Raw genomic sequence first — 26,100 nt, 5'->3', positions numbered from 1 at the left:
TTAACTTTACTTTTTTGCTTGGGAACAGTTAGGCGCTAAGCCCCTTCAGTGCCCTATAAGGAGTGGATGCAGGGGACAGAGACTTCCTCCTCCCCACACCCCATGGAGATACAGTAGAACCTCAGAGTTATGAACCCCAGAGTTACGAACTGACTGGTCAACCACACACTCCTCAACTGCAACCAGAACCACACAATCAGGCAGCAGCAGAAACCAAAACATAAAAAAGCAAATACAGAACAGTACTGTGTTAAATGTAAACTACTACAAAAATAAAGGGAAAGCAGCATTTTTCTTCTGTGGAAAGTTTCAAAGCTGTATTAAGCCAATGTTCAGTTGTAAACTTTTGAAAGAACCGTAACGTTTTGTTCAGAGTTACGAACGTTTCAGAGTTACGAACAACCTCCATTTCTGAGGTGTTTCAAATTCTGAGATTCTACTCTAACAGCAGCCGGGTCAGGATGCTGGGAAAGTCCATGGCACTATGCCATGACCCTGCGCTTGCCAAAGGGGCCTATATCTGAGGGCAGGTCTACGCTACAGCAGGGATTGACGCTCTGAGATCAATCCACCAGCAGTCGATTTAATGGATCTAGTAAAGACCTGCCAAATTGACAGCAGATTGCTCTCCAGTCGACCCCTGTACTCTACCGCCGACAATAAGTCGAGGGGAGAAACTCCTGTTGACCCCCCACGGTGTAGACTCTGCGGTAACCTGACCTAAGGTACATCAACTCCAGCATTGTTATTCACATAGTTGGAGTTGCGTAGCATAGGTTGCATAGCGTAGACTTACCGCGGTAGTGTAGACATAGCCCTGGTCTACACTAGGAGTTGAAGTCGAGTTTAGCAGCATTAAATTGATTTAACCCTGCACCCGTCCAAACAACGAAGCCCTTTTTTTCAACTTAAAAGGCTCTTAAAATCGATTTCCATACTCCACCCCCCGACAAGGGGATTAGCGCTGAAATCGGCCTTGCTGGGTCGAATTTGGGGGGACACAATTAAATAGTATTGGCCTCTGTGAGCTATCCCAGAGTGCTCCATTGTAACCGCTCTGGACAGCTCTCTCAACTCAGATGCACTGGCCAGGTAGACAGGAAAAGGCCCGCGAACTTTTGAATTTCAATTTCCTGTTTGGCCAGCGTGGCAAGCTGCAGGTGACCATACAGAGCTCATCAGCAGAGGTGACCATGATGGAGTCCCAGAATCGCAAAAGAGCTCCAGCATGGACCGAACGGGAGGTACAGGATCTGATCGCTGTATGGGGAGAGGAATCCGTGCTATCAGAACTACGTTCCAGTTTTTGAAATGCCAAAACATTTGTCAAAATCTCCCAGGGCATGAAGGACAGAGGCCATAACAGGGATCTGAAGCAGTGCCACGTGAAACTTAAGGAGCTGAGGCAAGCCTACCAGAAAACCAGAGAGGCGAACGGCCGCTCAGGGTCAGAGCCCAAAACATGCCACTTCTATGATGAGCTGCATGCCATTTTAAGGGGTTCAGCCACCACTACCCCAGCCATGTTGTTTGACTCCTTCAATGGAGATGGAGGCAACACGGAAGTAGGTTTTGGGGATGAGGAAGACGATGATGAGGAGGAGGAGGAGGTTGTAGATAGCTCACAGCAAGCAAGCTGAGAAACCGGTTTTTCCGACAGCCAGGAACTGTTTCTCACCGTGGCCCTGGAGCCAGTGCCCCCCAAACCCACCCAAGGCTGCCTCCCGGACCCACCAGGCGGAGAAGGGACCTCTGGTGAGTGTACCTTTTAAAATACTATACATGGTTTAAAAGCAAGCATGTTTAATGATTAATTTGCCCTGGAATTCACGGCTCTCCTGGATGTACTCCCAAAGCCTTTGCAAAAGGTTTCTGGGGAGGGCAGCCTTATTCTACAGGGTTGGCTTACAGGGAATTAAAATCAACAAAAGGGGTGGCTTTGCGAGAAATTGAATGGCCCCCTCAAGGCTAGAACTCAAACCTCAAGGATAGAACTCAAAACTGGGTTTAGCAGGCCGTTGATTTCACGGAGGGAGGAGAACATGAATACAAAACAAATCTGGTCTATTTCTTGTTTTCAGCCACTTCATCTATCTTTATACATCTTGCTGGCAGCAAACTGCAGTACGACCGCTAGCCATTGTCATCTTCTGGGTGCTCGGCAGAAGACAGTGCAGTATGACTACTGGCCATCGTCTACTGCTGGCTGCTAATTAAAAGACAGTGCACTGCCGGTAGGACTCAATCGCCATGAGACGAAACTTAAAAGGGAAATGACCTGGCTGAGTCACTCCAATGTTTACCCAGGCGCCCCTGACCTCATCGAGGTCGGTTAAAAGAGCACCCAGGACTACGTCAACGGCTACCAGTCATACTGCACTGTCTGCTGCCAAAAGGCATAAACTGCTGCTGTGTAGCAATGCAGTACCGCGTCTGTCAGCACCCAGAAGACATACGGTGACGGTTAGCTGAGCGGGCTCCATGCTTGCTGTGGTATGGCGTCTGAATCATAGAATCATAGAATATCAGGGTTGGAAGGGACCCCAGAAGGTCATCTAGTCCAACCCCCTGCTCAAAGCAGGACCAAGTCCCAGTTAAATCATCCCAGCCAGGGCTTTGTCAAGCCTGACCTTAAAAACCTCTAAGGAAGGAGATTCTACCACCTCCCTAGGTAACGCATTCCAGTGTTTCACCACCCTCTTAGTGAAAAAGTTTTTCCTAATATCCAATCTAAACCTCCCCCATTGCAACTTGAGACCATTACTCCTCGTTCTGTCATCTGCTACCATTGAGAACAGTCTAGAGCCATCCTCTTTGAAACCCCCTTTCAGGTAGTTGAAAGCAGCTATCAAATCCCCCCTCATTCTTCTCTTCTCCAGACTAAACAATCCCAGCTCCCTCAGCCTCTCCTCATAAGTCATGTGCTCTAGACCCCTAATCATTTTCGTTGCCCTTCGTTGTACTCTTTCCAATTTATCCACATCCTTCCTGTAGTGTGGGGCCCAAAACTGGACACAGTACTCCAGATGAGGCCTCACCAGTGTCGAATAGAGGGGAACGATCACGTCCCTCGATCTGCTCGCTATGCCCCTACTTATACATCCCAAAATGCCATTGGCCTTCTTGGCAACAAGGGCACACTGCTGACTCATATCCAGCTTCTCGTCCACTGTCACCCCTAGGTCCTTTTCCGCAGAACTGCTGCCGAGCCATTCGGTCCCTAGTCTGTAGCGGTGCATTGGATTCTTCCATCCTAAGTGCAGGACCCTGCACTTATCCTTATTGAACCTCATTAGATTTCTTTTGGCCCAATCCTCCAATTTGTCTAGGTCCTTCTGTATCCTATCCCTCCCCTCCAGCGTATCTACCACTCCTCCCAGTTTAGTATCATCCGCAAATTTGCTGAGAGTGCAATCCACACCATCCTCCAGATCATTTATGAAGATATTGAACAAAACGGGCCCCAGGACCGACCCCTGGGGCACTCCACTTGACACCGGCTGCCAACTAGACATGGAGCCATTGATCACTACCCGTTGAGCCCGACAATCTAGCCAGCTTTCTACCCACCTTATAGTGCATTCATCCAGCCCATACTTCCTTAACTTGCTGACAAGAATGCTGTGGGAGACCGTGTCAAAAGCTTTGCTAAAGTCAAGAAACAATACATCCACTGCTTTCCCTTCATCCACAGAACCAGTAATCTCATCATAAAAGGCGATTAGATTAGTCAGGCATGACCTTCCCTTGGTGAATCCATGCTGACTGTTCCTGATCACTTTCCTCTCCTCTAAGTGCTTCAGGATTGATTCTTTGAGGACCTGCTCCATGATTTTTCCAGGGACTGAGGTGAGGCTGACCGGCCTGTAGTTCCCAGGATCCTCCTTCTTCCCTTTTTAAAGATGGGCACTACATTAGCCTTTTTCCAGTCATCCGGGACTTCCCCCGTTCGCCACGAGTTTTCAAAGATAATGGCCAAGGGCTCTGCAATCACAGCCGCCAATTCCTTCAGCACTCTCGGATGCAATTCGTCCGGCCCCATGGACTTGTGCACGTCCAGCTTTTCTAAATAGTCCCTAACCACCTCTATCTCTACAGAGGGCTGGCCATCTCTTCCCCATTTTGTGTTGCCCAGCACAGCAGTCTGGGAGCTGACCTTGTTAGTGAAAACAGAGGCAAAAAAAGCATTGAGTACATTAGCTTTTTCCACATCCTCTGTCACTAGCTTGCCTCCCTCATTCAGTAAGGGGCCCACACTTTCCTTGGCTTTCTTCTTGTTGCCAACATACCTGAAGAAACCCTTCTTGTTACTCTTGACATCTCTTGCTAGCTGCAGCTCCAGGTGCGATTTGGCCCTCCTGATATCTTTCCTACATGCCCGAGCAATATTTTTATACTCTTCCCTGGTCATATGTCCAACCTTCCACTTCTTGTAAGCTTCTTTTTTATGTTTAAGATCCGCTAGGATTTCACCATTAAGCCAAGCTGGTCGCCTGCCGTATTTACTATTCTTTCGACTCATCGGGATGGTTTGTCCCTGTAACCTCAACAGGGATTCCTTGAAATACAGCCAGCTCTCCTGGACTCCCTTCCCTTTCATGTTAGTCCCCCAGGGGATCCTGGCCATCTGTTCCCTGAGGGAGTCAAAGTCTGCTTTCCTGAAGTCCAGGGTCCGTATCCTGCTGCTTACCTTTCTTCCCTGCGTCAGGATCCTGAACTCAACCAACTCATGGTCACTGCCTCCCAGATTCCCATCCACTTTTGCTTCCCCCACTAATTCTACCCGGTTTGTGAGCAGCAGGTCAAGAAAAGCGCTCCCCCTAGTTGGCTCCCCTAGCACTTGCACCAGGAAATTGTCCCCTACGCTTTCCAAAAACTTCCTGGATTGTCTATGCACCGCTGTATTGCTCTCCCAGCAGATATCAGGAAAATTAAAGTCACCCATGAGAATCAGGGCATGCGATCTAGTAGCTTCCGTGAGTTGCCGGAAGAAAGCCTCATCCACCTCATCCCCCTGGTCCGGTGGTCTATAGCAGACTCCCACCATGACATCACTCTTGTTGCACACACTTCTAAACTTAATCCAGAGACACTCAGGTTTTTCCACAGTTTCATACCGGAGCTCCGAGCAGTCATACTGCTCCCTTACATACAGTGCTACTCCCCCACCTTTTCTGCCCTGCCTGTCCTTCCTGAACAGTTTATAACCATCCATGACTGTACTCCAGTCATGTGAGTTATCCCACCAAGTCTCTGTTATTCCAATCACGTCATAATTCCTTGACATCACCAGGACCTCCAGTTCTCCCTGCTTGTTTCCAAGGCTTTGTGCATTTGTATATAAGCACTTGAGATAACCTGTTGATCGCCCCTCATTCCCAGTATGAGGCAGGAGCCCTCCCCTCTCAGACATTCCTGCCTGTGCTTCCTCCCGGTATCCCGCTTTCCCACTTACCTCAGGGCTTTGGTCTCCTTCCCCCGGTGAACCTAGTTTAAAGCCCTCCTCACTAGGTTAGCCAGCCTGCTGGCAAAGATGTTCTTCCCTCTCTTCGTAAGATGGAGCCCGTCTCTGCCCAGCACTCCTCCTTCATGGAACACCATCCCATGGTCAAAGAATCCAAAGCCTTCTCTCCGACACCACCTGCGTAGCCATTCGTTGACCTCCACGATTCGACGGTCCCTACCCAGGCCTTTTCCTTCCACGGGGAGGATGGACGAGAACACCACTTGCGCCTCCAACTCCTTTATCCTTCTTCCCAGAGCCACGTAGTCCGCAGTGATCCGCTCAAGGTCATTCTTGGCAGTGTCATTGGTGCCCACGTGGAGAAGCAGGAAGGGGTAGCGATCCGAGGGCTTGATGAGTCTCGGCAGTCTCTCCGTCACGTCACGAATCTTAGCCCCTGGCAAGCAGCAGACTTCTCGGTTTTCCCGGTCAGGGCGGCAGATAGATGACTCAGTCCCCCGGAGGAGAGAGTCCCCGACCACCACCACCCGCCTTCTCCTCTTGGGAGTGGTGGTCGTGGAACCCCCAACCTCAGGACATCGCATCTCATGTCTCCCAACCAGCGGGGTCTCCTTCTGCTTTCTCCCCCCAGACATATCATCTGGTCCACTCTCTGCATTGGTACCTGTGGAGAGAACATGAAAGCGGTTAGTTACCTGTGTCTGTGTTACTGGAACCCGGACATTCTGCTTACCTCTTCTGGAGGTCACATGTTGCCAAGCTTCTTCACTGGCCTCTTGGCTCCTCTGTGCAACCTGCTCTATATCTTTAGAGCTTTGTGCCCCTAGAAGGCTATCCTGAGTTTGGTCCAGAAAATCCTCAGTCTCTCGTATACAACGCAGGGTCGTTACCTGTTGCTCCAGACCTTCAATCTTCTCTTCCAATATGGAGACCAGCTTGCACTTTGTACAGACAAAGTCGCTTCTGTCCTGTGGAAGAAAGACAAACATGGCACATCCAGTGCAGGTCACAACAGCTGAACCCCCCCCTTCCATATCACCTACCTACTATGAGCTTCCTCAGAGACGTTGGCAAGATGTAAGCCTCACTGGGCTCACTCCAGGCGAACTCCCAGGCAAACTCCTGCTGTGAGCTGCTCTGCTGTCCCCGCTGCTCAGCTGCCGCTCAGCTGGTTCGCGAGGCTCTGGCTATTTTTAAACAGCCAGGCTTCCCTGACGCAAACACACAGACACCCTAATGCCCGCCCCCTGCAGGCTAGCAGCCAATCAGACACTCACTCAGGCTCTCTCCCTGCCCTCCCAGCAAACACACGCTCGGATACTTCCTCAGCAAGCAAACACACACACTCGGATACTTACCAGTCCCAGGCAAACTCCTGCTGTGAGCTGCTCTGCTGTCCCCCCTGCTCCGCTGGTTCTTCTGCACAGGTAACTCAAGAAAAAAGGCGCAAAACAATTGTCTGCCCTTGCTTTCACAGAAGGAGGGAGGGAAGGGGGGCCTGACGATATGTACCCAGAACCACCCGTGACAATGTTTTAGTCCCATCAAGCACTGGGATTTCTACCCAGAATTCAAATGGGTGGCAGAGACTGTGGGAACTGTGGGATAGCTATCCACAGTGCAACGCTCCGGAAGTCGACGGTTGCCTCGGTACTGTGGACACACTCCGCCAACTACATGCACTTAGAGCATTTGTGTGGGGACACACAATCGACTGTATAAAAACGCTTTCTACAAAACCGACTTCTATAAATTGGACCTAATTTTGTAGTGTAGACATACCCATAGCTTCAGTTCCCACATGTCTGTGCTAATTTTGATGGAAGAAATGGGGCCAGAGAGTCCAAGGTGTTAGCGTGACCCTGTCACTGTCCAACACGAAACAGTTCAACACAGGCTGGGACTCCGAGGACAGAGACCTCGGCCTGCTTAATCCCATGGCAATGACCACCCTTGAAAATCACTGTAACCTTTTATTAAAGATACATCGAAAGAAGGGGAAATGGTCCAGCCTTTGAAATGTAAACATTAAGGGAGATTTTTGTTGTAACAACATCCCTTTCGCTGGAGAGAGTTCTGGCCGTTTGACAATCCTTCAGATGGTATTACAGAGGGTATTAAATTGTCCATTTGCGGGAATAGACAAAAGCTGAGCTGAGATGGGCTGAAGCTATTGTTGCTAGAATCTGCTCCTGCTTCCTTTAAGACAAAACAAGACAAACACATTCAAGACAGGAAAGGAAAGAACAGCCGAGAGAGAAAATGCAGCTTCTGTCTCAAGCGTTAACTCGCACTCACAAACTCACTGTTGGAGAAACACAGGCCAAGCACATGGTCCCATCAGCCACTCCGAGACCTTGTAACAGCATTGGGCCAGTTTAGGGCATTGCTTTTAGCTGCCTCTCTGGTCACGGGCTCACAGCAGTATTGCAAAATATTCAGTCTTGGGCAGCTAAGACAGACTCTTATTAAACAGAAGGCAAAAGAAGAGGAAGAGGACAGAGAAATAATAAGGAGGGAAGGAAAAGGACACACGGTGGGCCGGGGGGCAGCAAAGACCCAAGTCTCATATCCCAGCTGCTCTTCAGGATTTAGTCAAAGCCAGTGGAGGTGGTAGTGTCGTCTGAGTCAGTCTGGCTAGGACCACACTCAGGATCAGGACGGTACAGGCCCCATGGTGTAATGGTAGATCCCGGGCTACCAGGAGACGGTGGGGGTGGCAGACATGTTGGTAGGCCTGACTCTTTCCAGTCCACTCAGCTTCTGCCATTGTGACTCCCCACCAAAGACACTTTTTCAGGACCCCAAAAGAGAATGATGGGGGAACAGCCTCTCCCCTCATTATTTTGTCCACCAATTAAGCCAAATTTTCAACAAGCCCAGTTTTGCTCCATTCCTTTCTGATTCCATTCTCCTCTTATTTACCAGTCACGCTCTCAGCACACTCCTTGGGTGGCATTGGTTGGTCAGTGTGTTTGGACTAATTCAGTCTGCCTTTAATTTTCCCTGCCTTTCATAAATAATTGTAAGTAGTTGGCTGTGTTGGACATCTGTTACCTTGGACAACTTAACACTGTGTGTGCAGGGCCCAGCCCGACGGGGCTCTGATCTCTGTCACTGTGTATGTGCAGTGCCCGGCACAATGGGACCCTGATCTCAGTGACTGTGTGTCTGTGCAGTGCCTGGCGTGACAGGGCTCTGATCTCAGTCACTGTGTGTCTGTCCAGCGCCCGGTACAAAGGGGCCATGATCTCCGTCACTGTGTGTCTGTGCAGCGCCCAGGGCGATGGGACTCTGATCTCAGTCACTGTGTGTCTGTGCAGTGCCTGGCGTGACGGGACTCTGATCTCCGTCACTGTGTGTCTGTGCAGCGCCCAGGGCAACAGGACTCTGATCTCAGTCACTGTGTGTCTGTGCAGTGCCTGGCATGACGGGACTCTGATCTCTGTCATTGTGTGTCTTTGCAGTGCCTGGCGTGATGGGACTCTGATCTCAGTCTCTGTGTGTCTGTGCGGTATCTGACATTACAGGGCCCTGATCTTGGTTGGACCACGTAAGTGTATCTGTAATACATATAATGAAAATAATGCTAGCTGGAGGAGCAGACCAGGTGTGTTGCTTTATAACAATTGATACCCACGTAGGACTGTAATTTCCTTTCCTCTGTATCGAAGGATCCATCACTTCTTTGTGGTTAAATTGGAGGATTTCCTTTTTGCTCTTTGAACCCTCCATAAGTATCAGGCAGGCAAGAAGAGGAGGCAAACACAAACCGACAGGAACAAGAAGAGGCCAACCTTCCAAGAGGAGACTGGGGGGAAAAACTCATCTGCAAAAGCAAGAAAGAAGAGACCTCATGTTAGTCTTCTGCAACATGCAAAGGCAAATAAACAAACAAAATAATTGGATATGCACAGACACACGGTGACTGAGGTCAAGGCCTCATAGCTCTGGGCACTGCACAGACACACACGGTGACCGAGATTGGGGCCCCCTTGTGCCAGGCGCTGCACAGACACATGGTGACTGAGATCAGGGCCCTGTCATGCTGAGCACTGCACAGACACACAGTGACTGAGATCAGGACCCCCTTGGGCTGCACAGACACACATGATCAAGATCAGGGCCCCGTCATGCCGGGTACTGCACAAACACACAGAAGGAGACAATCACTGCCCCAACAGTCTATCAGTGCCAATCTGGACCCAGGTCTGTGTCCTGGTTCCATTAGCAGCTCACTGGAGATAAGAATGGCAGAGACTTTCTCCGGGCCAGGTGAGCCGGGTCTGATGGTGCAGATCAGCGTTGGGTCTGAGTGCTCAGTCACTACCACGGAGCTGGAGACATCAAAGAGGCCCCGGTTTCTCGAGATTTTTTCCTCCTTAGATGGGGTCAGTCTCTCCCTGCGGCCGTTTCTCCAGAGCACCTTCAGCTTTGGGTACCACCCCACAGAAAGACACATCACATTCATCTGCTTGCCGTCGTATCCACCCACGTGGAGGAGGGGGTCTGAGCCGGCGCCTGGGGGAGTGAAATTGATGTGAATTCTCCCTTGATTTCATGCTAACCTCATTCCTGATCCCCTTATGGACTGCGCTGGGGAGTGGGGTTCTGAGAGCTGGGGCTCATTACTCCAGCAGACACAGGGAGAGGGCAAGCCGATGGCTGGGCACTGGAGCTGAGACATCCACACTGGCAATAGGGGGCACATATCTGCCATTGCAGGGTGTTCTTTATAGAAAGAGGCTCTGTCGGGCTGCGGTGGAGCCCACATCCCTCGGGGTCCTTACATGCAGCCTGGACATCTCTGCCCCACAGGCTCGGCTCTAGCTCAACCAGGAGAGCTGGGCTCAATGGAGGAGTCATTGGGGGAGGTTTTCTGGCTGTGACTGCAGCAGGCTGCATGGGATGGTGTCCCCTGCCCCTCGGCCCCCTGGGCCATCCCCCTCGCCCCAGAGCCACGTAGGCTGAATCTGGCCTCTCCCTGCCCCGGGATCACTCACTCGTCACACGGAGCTCCAGTGTGGCATTGCCAACGGTGCTGTTGGACTGGAAGTCACAGAGGTAGCACCCTTCGTCCCGCAGGGTGAGGTTCCAGATCTGCAGGGCCAGGCTGCCACTCTGGATCCCGTCCCGCAGAAGCTCCATCCTGCCCCAGTACCTCTCACCCTGCACCTCACTCCCGTCCTGCAGGTACACATGGATGTCCTGGCCTTGCTGGGGCCGGCTCCATTTCACCTGCATGGCCTGGGTGCTGAGCGCTGGGGAGAGGTGGCAGGTCAGCAGCACGGTACCCCCCAGTGGGGCGGAGAGGGGGCTGGTGGGAACAAGGACCTGGAACCTCACTGGAGAAAGGGCCAGAGAGACAACTTACAAGCCTGGGGTCAGAGGGGAGCGGTGGGGAAGTGGCTTTACCTCTCACACAGCCCAGCCCCCAGCCCCACCACCCAGCCCGGAGACCCCGGCAGATACCAGATAGAGGGGCTCAGGGAGAGCTGTGAGCGAGGGAGATGGAGGGAAGGGTGGAGGCATGTTTATAGGGATGAATGAATGGAGGGAAGGGTGTGTATGGGGATGGATGAATGGGGGAGATGGATGGAAGAGATGTATATTGATGGATTGGGGAGATAACAGATGTATGGAGGAGGAGTGTATATGGAGAAGGATGAAGGGGTGTCGGGATAGATGATGGATGGATGGAGGGGAGTGTGTATGGGGATGCCTGGATGTAATGAATGGATGAAGGGGTGTGTATTGGAATGGAGGGAAGGATGTGGGGGGTTGGATGGAAGAAAGGATGGGACGGATGGAGGGGTGTATATGGGAATGGAGGGAAGGATGTGGGGGGTTGGATGGAAGAAAGGATGGGACGGATGGAGGGGTGTATATGGGAATGGACAGATGGATTTGGGGGATGGATGGATGAAGGAGTGTGTTACATGTTACTGTGCGTATGAGTGAGCGCTAGATCCTGCGCTCTGACCTCCGAGCCCAGCGCATTACAAGGGCAGTCTGTCCCTGCCATATGTGAGAGCCAGATGGGGCCCTATGACCACCCAGCACTATTAAGGACAGAGCCTCCTTACCGGTCACTGCAGCCTGAACGTGCAGGAGCAGGACAGCTGAGAGCAGGGCAGTGCTGCAGTGTGGGCGATGGGCTCCCAGCATCTGGCAGGGTGGCTCTCCCTGGCCTCAGGGCTGGACACGAGCTGATGAACTATGGAGAACCCAAGGAGACAAGGGATGAGAAGGGAAATAACTGCTCACCCAACGACTCTCTCCCTTCAACCATGGGTGGAGTAGGGGCACCTGTGGACTGAGCCCTTGTGGGGAAAGACCCAGGAGGTGCAGATGCTGGGTTTGTAAGTCTTCTGGTGGGGTCCATGGGGAGGGACAGAGCCCCCAGTGGGGTGGATGGGTCAGAGCCCCTATGCTTGGGTGTTTGGGTGGGTGAAGCCCCCCAGATTGCATAAAAAATGGAAAATAATCTCATTGAAAGCATTGTTTTTAACCACCAACATGTAATATTGTCAGTAAACCCACTATCCAAAGTGGACAGCTCATGCCAAGATGGGCAGCTGTTTATAATTTTCTACCAACAGGGAAATTCCATCTGAGACTTTTTTAATCAACACATTTTCTTCAAAATATTATTTTTTTCTTCTGCAAAAACATGCGTTTCTGAAATCAAATCTGGTCCAATCCTTCTCTAGATACCATCCCATTAAAAGCAAAGCAACACATCAATGTTTGGAAAAGACACACACTTCTTGGAAGAACTCTCTTAGCAGATCAGAGATCAGCAACTTTTACTGGAGCAAATGCAGGACTCTTGATTCCCTTTTGTTGACACAGTGCCTGTGATTTCAATTGGGAATGCCAGCTCCCCAAGCACCCTTTAGCAGTGTAGCAATGCTGAAATTCTGGAAGAAAGCCAAGAAAAAAATTTGCTTGGGATGTTTCTCCACGTTTAGACACTGAAATAATTTTCCCTTTGTGGTTGGGATTTTGGGTTGTTTGTTTAGTTTTTTTAAGTTATTTCTATTAACTCCCCTGCTATCTACTGTTTGCGGTGTTGCTGGAGTTGTGTCGGTCCCAGGATATCAGAGAGGCAAGGTGGGTGAGTTAATATCTTTTATTGGACTAACTTCTGCTGGTGAAAGAGACAACAGATACAAGTTTTGCTATTCTCTTTCACCAGCAGAAGTTGATCCAATAAAATATATTATCTCACCCACCTTGCATGTTTGCTATCTACTAACTGTCTGGGAATATTTCCTCCAAATAAACAGACTTTTTTCCTCCCTGCTTTTGTTGAAAAAGTGACAGTGCATGAAGTGCAATGGCATGCCAGTTCAGAAACATTTAACAGCCTTTCAGAGTAGCAGCCGTGTTAGTCTGTATTCACAAAAAGAAAAGGAGTACTTGTGGCACCTTAGAGACTAACACATTTATTCGAGCATAAGTTTCGTTAGCTACAGCTCACTTCATTGGATGCATTCCATGAAGTAAGCTGTAGGTCACGAAAGCTTATGCTCAAATAAATTTGTTAGTCTCTAAGGTGCCACAAGTACTCCTTTTCTTTTTGCTAATACAGACTAACACGGTTGCTACTCTGAAACCTGTCATTATGCAAGGCTCTGAATTTAGCCGTATAGAGTGGAAATCTATCAACTTCATGAAAAAACTCGTACAGATACAGACAGACATCATCTTCCTCTCCAAATGCAAACAGATGGACATCACACCAAAAGGACTGAAGGTAAAAAATCCATTACAATCTACATACCACACAGACTATGCTGACAGCTTGTGCCACACACTCTCAAAGAAACTGCGGAACCACCTGATCAACATCCTCTACAGCAAACAGGGAAAGATTAAGAATGAGCTCTCAAAACTGGATACTTTCATAAAAAAACAACCTTCCACACAAACTTCCTCGTGGCTGGACTTTACAAAAACTAGACAAGCCATTTACAACACACACTTTGCTTCTCTACAAAAGAAAAAGTACACTAAACTATCTAAACTACTACATGCCACAAGGGGCCACAACAGTGGTTCCCGTAACCCACCCAGCAATATTGTTAATCTATCCAACTATACTCTTAACCCAGCAGAAGAATCTGTCCTATCTTGGGGCCTCTCCTTTTGCCCCTCCACCCCCACGAACATGATACAGTTATGTGGTGACCTAGAATCCTTTTTTTGACGTCTCTGACTCAAGGAATATTTCCAACACACCTCTAACCAACATATTAACAGGGACCTTCATACCAACACTACAAAAAGAAGGATTCTGGGTGGACTCCTCCTGAAGGTCGAAATAACAGACTGGACTTCTACATAGAATGCTTCCGCCAACGTACACGGGCTGAAATTGTGGAAAAGCAGCATCACTTGCCCCATAACCTCAGCCGTGCAGAACACAATGCCATCCACAGCCTCAGAAACAACTCTGACATCATAATCAAAAAGGCTGACAAAGGAGGTGCTGTCGTCATCATGAATAGGTCGGAATATGAACAAGAGGCTACTAGGCAGCTCTCCAACACCACTTTCTACAAGCCATTACCCTCTGATCCCCCTGAGGGTTACCAAAAGAAACTATAGCATTTGCTCAAGAAACTCCCTGAAAAAGCACAAGAACAAATCTGCACAGACACATCCCTGGAACCCCGACCTGGGGTATTCTATCTGCTACCCAAGATCCATAAACCTGGAAATCCTGAATGCCCCATCATCTCAGGCATTGGCACCCTGACAGCAGGATTGTCTGGCTATGTAGACTCCCTCCTCAGGCCCTACGCTACCAGCACTCCCAGCTATCTTCGAGACATCACTAACTTCCTGAGGAAACTACAATCCATCAGTGATCTTCCTAAAAACACCATCCTAGCCACTATGGATGTAGAAGCCTCTACACCAACATTCCACACAAAGATGGACTACAAGCAGTCAGGAACAGTATCCCCGATAATGTCACGGCTAACCTGGTGGCTGAACTTTGTGACTTTGTCCTCACCCATAAGTATTTCACATTTGGGGACAATGTATATCTTCAAATCAGCAGCACTGCGATGGGTACCCGCATGGCCCACAGTATGCCAACATTTTTATGGCTGACTTAGAACAACACTTCCTCAGCTCTCGTCCCCTAATGCCCCTACTCTACTTGCACTACACTGATGACATCTTCATCATCTGGACCCATGGAAAAGAAGCCCTTGAGGAATTCCACCATGATTTCAACAATTTCCATCCCACCATCAACCTCAGCCTGGACCAGTCCACACAAGAGATACAAAGCTGGGAGGTATTGCCAATTCGGAGAAGGATCGGGATATTATACAGGAGGATCTGGATGACCTTGTAAACTGGAGTAATAGTAATAGGATGAAATTTAATAGTGAGAAGTGTAAGGTTATGCATTTAGGGATTAATAACAAGAATTTTAGTTATAAGCTGGGGACGCATCAATTAGAAGTAACGGAAGAGGAGAAGGACCTTGGAGTATTGGTTGATCATAGGATGACTATGAGCTGCCAATGTGATATGGCTGTGAAAAAAGCTAATGCGGTTTTGGGATGCATCAGGAGAGGCATTTCCAGTAGGGATAAGGAGGTTTTAGTACCGTTATACAAGGCACTGGTGAGACCTCACCTAGAATACTGTGTGCAGTTCTGGTCTCCCATGTTTAAAAAGGATGAATTCAAACTGGAGCAGGTACAGAGAAGGGCTACTAGGATGATCCGAGGAATGGAAAACTTGTCTTATGAAAGGAGACTTAAGGAGCTTTGCTTGTTTAGCCTAACTAAAAGAAGGTTGAGGGGAGATATGATTGCTCTCTATAAATATATCAGAGGGATAAATATAGGAGAGGGAGAGGAATTATTTAAGCTCAGCACCAATGTGGACACAAGAACAAATGGGTATAAACTGGCCACCAGGAAGTTTAGACTTGAAATCAGACGAAGGTTTTTAACCATCAGAGGAGTGAAGTTTTGGAATAACCTTCCAAGGGAAGCAGTGGGGGCAAAAGATCTATCTGGTTTTAAGATTCTACTCGATAAGTTTATGGAGGAGATGGTATGATGGGATAATGGGATTTTGGTAAGTAACTGATCTTTAAATATTCAGGGTAAATAGGCCAAATCCCCTGAGATGGGATATTAGATGGATGGGATCTGAGTTACTATAGAAAATTCTTTCCTGGGTATCTGGCTGGTGAATCTTGCCCATATGCTCAGGGTTTAGCTGATTGACATATTTGGGGTCGGGAAGGAATTTTCCTCCAGGGCAGATTGGAGAGGCCCTGGAGGTTTTTCGCCTTCCTCTGTAGCATGGGGCATGGTTGACTGGAGGGAGGCTTCTCTGCTCCTTGAAGTTTTGAACCATGATTTGAGGACTTCAATAGCTCAGACATGGGTGAGGTTTTTCATAGGAGTGGTGGGTGACATTCTGTGGCCTGCGCTGTGCAGGAGGTCGGACTAGATGATCAGAGTGGTCCCTTCTGACCTTAGTATCTATGAATCTATGAATCTAAGAGATCCACTTCCTGGACACTACGGTGCTAATACGTGATGGTCACATAAACACCACCCTATACCGGAAACCTACTGACCACTATTCCTATCTACATGCCTCTAGCTTTCATCCAGATCACACCACACGATCCATTGTCTACAGCCAAGCTCTACGATATAACCGCATTTGCTCCAACCCCTCAGACAGAGACAAACACCTACAAGATCTCTATCATGCATTCCTACAATTACAATACCTACCTGCTCAAGTGAAGAAACAGATTGAAAGAGCCAGAAGAGTACCCAGAAGTCACCTACTACAGGACAGGCCCAACAAAGAAAATAACAGAACGCCACTAGCCATCACCTTCAGCCCCCAACTAAAACCTCTCCAACGCATCATCAAGGATCTACAACCTATCCTGAAGGACGACCCATCACTCTCACAGATCTTGGGAGACAGGCCAGTCCTTGCTTACAGACAGCCCCCCAATCTGAAGCAAATACTCACCAGCAACCACACACCACATAACAGAACCACTAACCCAGGAACCTATCCTTGCAACAAAGCCCGTTGCCAACTCTGTCCACATATCTATTCAGGGGACACCATCATAGGGCCTAATCACATCAGCCACACTATCAGAGGCTCGTTCACCTGCGCATCTACCAATGTGATATATGCCATCATGTGCCAGCAATGCCCCTCTGCTATATACATTGGTCAAACTGGAAAGTCTCTACGTAAAAGAATAAATGGACACAAATCAGACATAAAAAGTTATAACATTCAAAAACCAGTCGGAGAACACCTCAATCTCTCTGGTCACTCGATTACAGACCTGAGGGCGGCTATCCTTCAACAAAAAAACTTCAAAAACAGACTCCAGCGAGAGACTGCTGAATTGGAATTAATTTGCAAACTGGGTACAATTAATTTAGGCTTGAATAGAGACTGGGAGTGGATGAGTCATTACACAAAGTAAAACTATTTCCCCATGTTATTTCTCCCCCCCACTGTTCCTCAGATGTTCTTGTTAACTGCTGGAAATGGCCCACCTTGCTTGTCACCATGAAAGGTTTTCCTCCTCCCCCCCCCCCCCCCGCTGCTGGTGATGGCTCATCTTAAGTGATCACTCTCCTTACAGTGTGTATGACAAAATCCATTGTTTCATGTTCTCTGTGTGTGTGTATATAAATCTCCCCACTGTATTTTCCACCGAATGCATCCAATGAAGTGAGCTGTAGCTCACGAAAGCTTATGCTCAAATAAATTTGTTAGTCTCTAAGGTGCCACAAGTACTCCTTTTATTTTTATTTAACAGCCTGCATTTGGCCTGCTAGCAGCAGGTGTTACAGCTGCCGGCTGGCTGCACTAAGAGAATGCCTTACAGATGTTTCTAAGCAATCAAATTCTCAAGGCAAGCCCCAAAACAGGATCCTGGACTCCGAGGTCGTTCATTCCCCTAAGCAAAGAGGATGCAGTGGAAATTAGTTTCTCTTTTAGCAAGTGAAAATTAAACCATCTGGGCTCGGACAAACACCATGTTATTTCCATTTGTACAAGCTGAGCTTTCCCCTTACAAACGCATGCTAAGCAGCGGTATTTTATTTAAAGCCGACAGATGCCAATCCCAACAGCTATAGACAGGGCCGGGCTTAGGGAAAATGGCACCCTGGGCAAACTTGCATTTTGGTGTCCCTGGCCCCCAGGGGCATGGTGTCCCTCCACTGCCGCTGGTCCCCCATGGGCTCCCCAGGCTCCGCACCCTCCCTTCCCCCAACACCTGTATTGTGTCACTTTCACCACTAAACCCTGCACTTCTCTTCTGAGCCCCTAATTCCAGCACTGTGCATTCCCCCTCACCCTGAACCCTGCACTCCCCTCCTGTGCCCCTAATACCTGCACCCCCTTCACTCCTACCCCCTGCACCTCCCTCCTGAACCCCTAACCCCTGCACTGTGCCCCCTTCACCCCAAACCCTGCACCTCTGTCTTGTGCCCCAACCCCTTCGCTGTACCCCCTTCACTCTTACTCCCTGCACTCCCCTCTTGAGGTCCTAACTCCTGCATCCCCCTCCTGCACCCACATGGGGAAACTGTCCCACCTGGATGCACAAAGCAGCTGGCATTGCTGCTCGTTCTCCCACTGGACTACTGATCCTCTGCCCCGTGCACCCCCCGGGCTGCGTAAGGAGAGGGCAGGAGAGCAGCAGCTGCTGATGTAGTAGTAGGATTTTATGTTTGTATTTTATATCATTCAGAATGAAGGATAAAGAATAATAATATAGTATGTATTAAATGTATTGGTGTATGATTTGATCATATTCTGCCAGCCACCCTTTTTGAATAGCAGAAAGAAATGGCGTAATGGGCCATCAGCCAGAATCTGTGTCTGGACTGATTTCAAGGCAGTGACAGATCCTTTGAGGATCACCAATTTGTTGTAGGTTTAGCATTTTAAAATAAGGAAAGGAATGTCATGATCGTTCCTTTTTTTTGCATTGCAATTTGATGTTCCTGTTCAAAATGTTCTGTGTAAATTAATTTTGTGTGTGTGAATGAGGAATGTGCAGGTTAAGAGATAAGTGTGAAGGCCATCGCTGAACCAGATGGTCTAGGGAGGAGCCAAAGACAGATGCAAGGGTGCCAGGATGCTGCAACACGCCCCTTTTGAAGCATCAGAGGGCAGATTGACGACTCTAAAGATGAGACAGTCACCTATCAATGGGGACAAGATAGCTGTGATCAAAACCAGCATGGGATAACTCCCTGAGGAACATGATGTAAAGAATGGTTTCAGAGTAGCAGCCGTGTCAGTCTGTATTAAGAAAAGGAGTACTTGTAATAAGTGAGCTGTAGCTCACGAAAGCTTATGCTCAAATAAATTTGTTAGTCTCTAAGGTGCCACAAGTACTCCTTTTCTTTTTATGATGTAAAGAATGTGAAGGACAATTTAAGAAAACAAACACTCGTCAAACAACAATTGATTACAGCATGATGGTGCAAAACTCATTGGTCCCAGTGAAGGAAAATCACTATATAAACAGGGTGCCTTGCCATGAAACTTTGGGTTCGTCCTGCCAAGAATTCCCCAGAGCACCGCGTCAACGGAACCCGGCTCCTCCCCACTTCTGATCAACCTAGCTGGCCACTAGGTTGATCCGGACTCTGGACTCGTAACTATAACATCGACTGGAGGGACAGTGTGTGTGTGTGTGGGGTGTGATTGAATGCATATGCTAATTGTTGTATCTTCAATAAAGGCGGCGTATTGCCTTTTCCCCCGAAAAAGATCCTGTGTGCTTCTTATCAGCATAACATTTTTGGTGGAGAATTGCAAAAGGGGGAAGACATGCACTGTGATTGTTGAAAATACTGCTAAATATTGCTAAAAGGTATACCATACATATAAAGTGATAAATCATTCAGGTGTGCACACCCCCAGTCATAGAAGTGCTGGGCAATAGGGGGAGGATTAGAATCCTCGCTCTGACCCATCTGTCGGGGATAACTATACAGATAAGATATATACAAACTGTCCAGGTATATACACCCCTGGTTGTAGAGGTGCTGGACCATAAGGGGGAGGATTAGAGTCCTCGCTCCTACCCATATATCAGGGAAAAATTGCATAGGTGAATATACCCTCGGCCGTAGCAGGATTGAGCCCAAAAGGTAGGGGGCTTAGCATTTCCCCCTCCTGCTCCGTCAGGCAGAGTTTTTAGTGGGTATAGACTTTTGTATTGTGTAAGTCCCAGCATGAGCATGGGCACAGAAGTGTTATAGAGGGAAAAGAGATTTATAAAGAAATATGTTTAGGCAAAAGGTCCCCTAAGGACAAAGCTCAAGAAGCGCAGAAAAAATTACCATTCATACAGGAATTGACTCCTTTTAAGACAATTTTGCAAAAGTTTGGGCACAGCCCATGGACTGAACAAGCATTAGCCGATGTCCATACTATAGCTGTTTTGGAAGATAGATTGGCAAAATATCTGTTGGTCTACAGGCCATCAACCCGGATAAAAAGAGATTCGGCTGCAATCTGGCTATTATAAGAAGCATGCAAGAGGCATTCCTTCGTTTGGCTAGCTGCCAGGAGGAGAACGTTGCACTGCATGAGAAACTTGATGTATCTGAAGGAGAAACTGATAAATGGAAAATACTGGCCGCTGGAGTTCAAAGCCAGTTAGACATTCTCAAAGATACCCTAAGAGAAGTTAAAATAAAAGAGAGGGGATTATCTTAACCAATAGAGGGAAAAGATAAAATACAAAGAGAGAATCAGGTTTTATAGGGAATGAAAAAGAAATTAACGTTAGAACAAGGGTGGGCCCCTGCCCATCACAACCACTGTGAATCTATTATTAAGCATCTTAAAACAAAATTAGGATTTGCCACCCGCTAAGCAGCGGCTGTGACGGAAGGACAATGGGACCAAGCCCAATACGGTGAGATCCATGAGTGGGAAGGAGAATGGGACCCTTGTAAAGCTTGGAATAGAGATATATGGGATGAGCCCCAGGGATTGAAACCTATTGAACAAAACCCTATCTCAGCCATACGATGAACTACAGTCACAACACCCGCAGAGGGAGGGGGAAGTACAACTGTTACCACTGTTCCTGTATCAGCCGCTGACTTAAAAGCATGGCTGATAGTTTGGGACCCCTAAAAAAGGACAATTTCTCTAGATGGTGTTCTAATGCATTTTTGCTTGCTATAAGGGAAGAGCTGAAAGCCATTGAAGTCTGCCGCTTGATGGGCGTCTGTGTGGCTTCAGAGATTTGGCGGGTCCTAGATAGGATTAGAGTCGACGAGAACAATAGCATATTGACTAATGGGACTTTTTGGAGAGCAAATAGGGGCAATTTTATAGCATCAGCTGTAGCCACAACCCAGGAGCCCAATGAAAACCCCGAGAATTATCTAACCCGATGGGGTCTGGTGCAGATAATGGGCAGTTTAACACCCTTGGGCAAGGCCACAGCGCTGGATACAGTGGCGTTCAGTGTACAGTCCTTAAGAGACTGTGCTGATTCCCTAACCCCCTACTACTCCAGGAGACTTGGAATTTGGCAAGAGGGTCACCACCTCCCACCACCTGGGACAAAACAGCTCCTAGACCCACATCCGATGCATCAGTCTGTAGCAGGAACTCCTTGGTGAAATTAGGGCTGTACAAGACAGGCTCTTCAGGGCTTGAAAAGCCTCCTCACAAGCTTTGGTCCACTAGATCGTGTGTGGGCAGCTGTTCTACAGCAGATAAGTGAGAGGGGCCACAATGATTGAGAAAACCAGAATAAATCGGTAGTAGTACCAAGCTAGTCCTAAAAACTGGTGTACCTGTTTCCTCAAGGAAGGGGCATGGCACGTCTGGAGGGCCTGGACCTTATTGACCAAGGGTTGCACCGTACCTTTTCCTAAAGTGTACCCGAGGCAGGTTGTTTCATCCTTGCCCAAGTGACATTCAGCAGGATTTGCTGTCAGGCCAGCCTCCTGGAGGGATTGTAACATGGCCGTCACATTCTTTAGGTGGTCTTGGCAGTTTCAACTGTAGATACCTGCGACATCATCTAGGTACGCGGCAGCATATTGGCTAGGGGATTGGAGGATTCGGTCTGCTGCCGCTGGAATGTCTCCGGAGCCCCATGCAACCCAAAGTGCATTGTTCGGAACTGAAAGGGGGTGGAAAAAGCTGTCTTTTCCCTGGATTCTGTGAAGGGGATCTGCCATTACCCCTTTGTCAGATCCAGAGTAGTGATGTACTCCGCTTCCCGTTGCTGGTCAAGAAGTTCATCAACGTAAGGCATCAGGTATGCATCAAATTTTGAGACTGCATTATGCTTCTAGAAATTGATACATGACCAGGTGGTCCCACCAGGCTTGAGGAGCAACATTACATGGCCTTTCCAGTTGCTGCATGATTCTTTGATTACTCCCAGTTCCAGCACTGATTGGAGTTCTCACTTCATGGTTTCCCTCAACTTCGGGGAAAATTGTCGAGGGTTTTCTCTGACTTTAAGCCCCGGTTCGGGCTGACTGTTATGGGTTATTAAATGGGTCCATCCAGGGTAAGTAGAAAACATGGAAGAGAAGGTGGTGATCACCTATGGAGCCTGGGTTCTCTGGTTTGGGGTGAGGGTGTTTCCAGTCTTGACCATCCCTGGCTCCGAGTCTTCGACAACCTGCAGGCCTAATTGGGATTCAGGTGCGTAGGGGTCTATTAGTAGACTTTCTTGGGCTTTCCATGGTTTTAAAAGATTCACGTGTGCCTGTCACTTTTCTGGTTGTCAGATTTCATAACCTGCTCCACTCAGCACACCACCTCATGGGCCCTTGCCAGCGGGTTGGGAGTTTTGATTTGGAGCAGGGTAATAACAAGAGAACATGATTGCTGGGTTGGAACTCCTGGAGGCCAGCCCTTTAATGATAGGTAAGGTTAAGGTTTTATCATGGGTAAACATGGGGACTACTCCAGCCTGGACCCACCGAGCTCTGGGGGGCTGACCTAGCCCTAGCTGCTGCTCCGGCCTAGTTCCTTCAGCTGCTCCAGCCCTGTACTCATCCCCAGCTACTGCTCTAGTCCTAGCTTTAGCCACTGCTCCAGCCCCAGTGACTAACTGCGGGCCACTGCTTCAGCCCCAGCCTCTGCCCCGGCCTCTGCCCAGCCTTGGTGGCTGACCACTGGCCACTACTCCAACCCCACTACTACTCCTGCAGTGGGGCCAGGCAGGGGGCTGAAGCCAAAGAAGTCATGGAGATCCATTAAAGTCACAGAAGCCCGTGATCTCTGTGACATAATCATACCCTTAATTATAGGCTGAGTCCTGGGCGCTCTGGGTGTGTAGAAGGTTCTCCCTGGCAAATGAGCCCAGGGTGTCAAGCTTCTCCCATAGGGCCAAGACGTATTGTATGATGTTACTGGCCCAAGATGGTTGTTCTTCCCACATTTTTTTAATGCTGGGATCCACACTAATGCAGGGCATGAGTCTCTCTGGGGGCTGCTCCATGGAATGGGATAATAGCCTTCTATTGCCACCACCTGGTGGAACTACACCTTCAGCTCCAGTGCAAGGGGCTTCTGCTCTGAAGGCCTGGGGTTCAAAACCCCAGTCTGCTGAAGCGGTGATGGGTGTTGCTGGATGGGCAGAAGGTGTGGTGGGACTGAGGAGTGGGTGTTTCAAAGGACCCGCGGGGCATCAGGCATCATGTGTTCCTAACTCTCCTGCCACATTTGAAACTCCCTGCCTCTCATCGCTCCCTTGGATTGGGTCGGCGCTGGCATTTCCAAGTTGCCCTGGACACCACAGATCTGCAGGGCATGGCTGGCTTTAACCCTAGCATAGGCAGTATGAGTGTGCATTGGTGGGCATGGCCAGCGGCTTGCAGGGCACAGACTCAGACAGTGGGCGTGGGGCTGAGGCACATGGCACCCACCAGACTCAGATGGGACGAATCCTGGTCGAGGCATCCGCTGGGGGTTAACCCTTTCTTTCCTGCTTGCGATGCAGCGCCCCATTCCCACCATGGCCTCAGTTGCCCGTGGGTGCTGCCCAAACAGCTGGCACAAGGAAACTGCAGTGTGTGGGTGGGTGAGGGTGTCATCCCACTACACCCTCTTGGGGGCAGCTCACCCAGCACTGCAGGACCCCTATATTGCTGGCGAGGCTAGCCACGGGGCTGGATGGAGCAAGATCTGGTATGCCTTGGGCTAGCAAGGAAGGACTGGCACAGATATTGGCAAACACATTGGCCCCTGTCCAAGTGTCCTTGTCCGCATACAGACAGGGAGGACACGTGGGAGCCGCAGCCATCCCTGCCCCAAATGCACACAAATGTGGAAATTAACATGCCCTAGGTGACTAGATGACAGATGGTGGCTAGAGAATGACAGGGGGATAGATAGATAGATAGATAGATAGATCTACCCATCGGTCTGTCTCTCTGTTCCCATCCATCTGTGTATCCGTCCTCATATACACCCTATCTATCTATCTACCTATCTATCTATCTAAGGTCAAAAGGGACCATTATGATCATCTAGTCCAACCTCCTGCACAACGCAGACCACAGAATCTCACCCACCCACTCCTGCAAAAAATCTCTCACCTATGTCTGAGCTATTGAAGTCCTCAAATTGTGGTTTAAAGACTTCAAGGAGCAGAGAATCCTCCAGCAAGTGACCTGTGCCCCATGCTACAGAGGAAGGCGAAAAACCTCTGGGGCTTCTTCCAATCTGCCCTGGAGGAAAATTCCTTCCCGACCCCAAATATGGCGATCAGCTAAATCCTGAGCATATGGGCAAGATTCACCAGCCAGATACTACGGAAAATTCTTTCCTGGGTAACTCAGATCCCATCCATCTAACATCCCATCACAGGCCATTAGGCCTATTTACCATGAATATTTAAAGATCAATTAATTACCAATCATGTTATCCCATCATACCATTTCCTCCATAAACTTACTGTGTTTAATCTTAAAGCCAGATAGGTCTTTTGCCCCCACTGCTTCCCTTGGAAGGCTTTTCCAAAACTTCACTCCTCTGATAGTCAGAAACCTTTGTCCAATTTCAAGTCTAAACTTCTAGATAGATAGATAGATAGATAGATAGATAGATAGGGTGTATATGAGGACGGATACACAGATGGATGGGAACAGAGAGACAGACAGATGGGTATAGTTGGGGATGGACAGGTAGACAGATGAGGTTGAAGTTAGTTTCCTTATTCCCAGTTACTTATTCAAGCATCTAACAGAATGGAAGTGGGAAGGGGCATGACCTGTGGCAGCACATTGTGTAGGAAAAGAAGCTTTGGATCAGTGAGTGGCACATGCCAGCTGATTCTGCACAACCAGATGGCCATGGGGATACATCATCTGTGGCTCCCAGAAACACAGTTTGTCATGTCCAGCTGGGCAAACCCACTGGAATGGTTCAATACATGCTGAACGATGGACACAAACTGTCCTCGCGTTCAGCCTCACAGTGGTGGGGAAGGCTCAGAAAGTCTGATCTGCCAGTGCGGAATGAAAAACAGCAACGACTCTCGGAATCAGGAACCAGTACCACTAATGAGGAACTAGGGGAAAGGAGCCAATTTCAGCCTCACGACAAAGAAACAGCCAAGCATGGGTGGGCTGCACGGACAGACAGACAAGCAGGATCTGCACTGATCCAGGAATCCCCTGCATACCTGCAGCCCCGGATCCTGCAGTGAAGCTGTTCCCTGAGTGGCAGGGAGGGGTGCAGGCCCAGCCCCTCACCACCACGTCCCAGCCAGGATGGAAGCACTGGGGGGCGAGTCCTCTCTGCAGCCACCCTGTCCCGTTCTCAGCTCTCTGCTGTCCTGGCCTGCCCAGCTGCAGGAAAAGGCTCCTCAGGAGCAGCCCCACACAGCCAGCATGCACCAGCTTGGCGAGAAAGTTCCCCTCCACCTCACGACCAAGGGAGCCGAGCATCATTTCCTGTTAGCTGCGCGGGGCAGGCCGAGCTCCTGACTTGGTGCTTGTCAGCACTTGAAAATTAATGGGGAGTGCAGGAGGGCGACTGTTCCTGAGCCACCCCACAGGGGACTAGCCCAGAGCAGGAGGCCACTTCCTGTTTTGCTGACCCCACGGCTGTGCATACACGAGCCCAAAGTCCCCCAAACAGCTGGGAGGGATCTCATCCCCCCCATCCCTCCTGGAACTGGGGCCAGGCTGGCAAAGGCCAACACATGGGGAGCCCAGACGAGGCCTGCAGGGGAGGGCAGAGACCCCCCACTCGTTCCAGAGGGGCCTGGCCCAGCCAAACCAGCCAGACTGCCGACCACAGCCAGGGCCGCTCAGGGCGGAGCAACTGCCTTGGGCAAGGAGAAGGCTCTGCTACACCACAGTGGCAGTGTAATCCCCAGTGTCCCTCCACTGGAATCAATGAGGCTGGATCCCCAGCTGGGGAAAATCAAAAGTGCTCAAGGGGCTAAATTACACTGAACAGGTGTTAGGACAGTCAGTGCCTTGCACAATCACACAGGGTGCTTCTCTGCAAAATTAGGCACCTAAATAACTTTAAAAATCTAACACTTCATTTCTCTTTCCCTCTATTCTTCATCTGTAAATTGA

The 26,100-nt window shown here is 49.1% G+C and overlaps 3 protein-coding genes across 7 annotated transcripts in view; 1 reads left to right on the top strand and 2 right to left on the bottom strand.

Moving 5' to 3' along the window:
• The window catches only part of LOC119843027 (zinc finger protein 850-like), a 765,636-nt gene that overhangs the window by 61,288 nt on the left and 678,248 nt on the right, over positions 1-26,100 (top strand). The window lies entirely within an intron of this gene.
• LOC119842502 (zinc finger protein 251-like) overlaps positions 1-26,100 on the bottom strand; it is a 503,489-nt gene that overhangs the window by 251,316 nt on the left and 226,073 nt on the right. The gene's annotated exons all lie outside the window — the stretch shown is intronic.
• LOC119842519 (butyrophilin subfamily 3 member A2-like) lies at positions 9,072-25,332 on the bottom strand. 5 transcript variants are annotated; one of them, XM_038370787.2, is made up of 5 exons: positions 25,194-25,332; positions 11,551-11,681; positions 10,468-10,809; positions 9,704-9,985; positions 9,072-9,293 (listed from the first exon to the last, which is right to left on the bottom strand). In XM_038370787.2, exons 2-5 carry the CDS (start codon positions 11,630-11,632, stop codon positions 9,205-9,207), a joined length of 795 nt encoding a protein of 264 aa, XP_038226715.1. In that variant the 5' UTR covers positions 11,633-11,681; positions 25,194-25,332; the 3' UTR covers positions 9,072-9,204. The 5 variants fall into 5 exon arrangements, with proteins under 5 accessions (XP_038226715.1, XP_043352983.1, XP_043352984.1 ...); XM_043497048.1 differs by having other exon boundaries at positions 9,795-9,985; XM_043497049.1 differs by having other exon boundaries at positions 9,798-9,985.

This window comes from Dermochelys coriacea, chromosome 14, assembly GCF_009764565.3.
Source record: "Dermochelys coriacea isolate rDerCor1 chromosome 14, rDerCor1.pri.v4, whole genome shotgun sequence".
In the NCBI taxonomy this organism is placed as follows: domain Eukaryota; kingdom Metazoa; phylum Chordata; order Testudines; family Dermochelyidae; genus Dermochelys; species Dermochelys coriacea.
This window is presented reverse-complemented; position numbering and strand designations above follow the sequence as displayed.

Bases quoted from the DNA above. Each gene is read 5' to 3' on its own strand.
- LOC119842519 (XM_038370787.2), bottom strand. From the start codon at position 11,632: ATGCTGGGAGCCCATCGCCCACACTGCAGCACTGCCCTGCTCTCAGCT. The intron at 9,986-10,467 runs GTGAGTGATCCC...TCACTCCCCCAG, and splicing joins ACTGGAGCTCCGTGTGACGA to GCGCCGGCTCAGACCCCCTC. The intron at 9,294-9,703 runs GTGAGCTGCTAA...TTGCTTTTGCAG, and splicing joins CTCTGCCATTCTTATCTCCA to ATGAGTTTTTCCCCCCAGTC.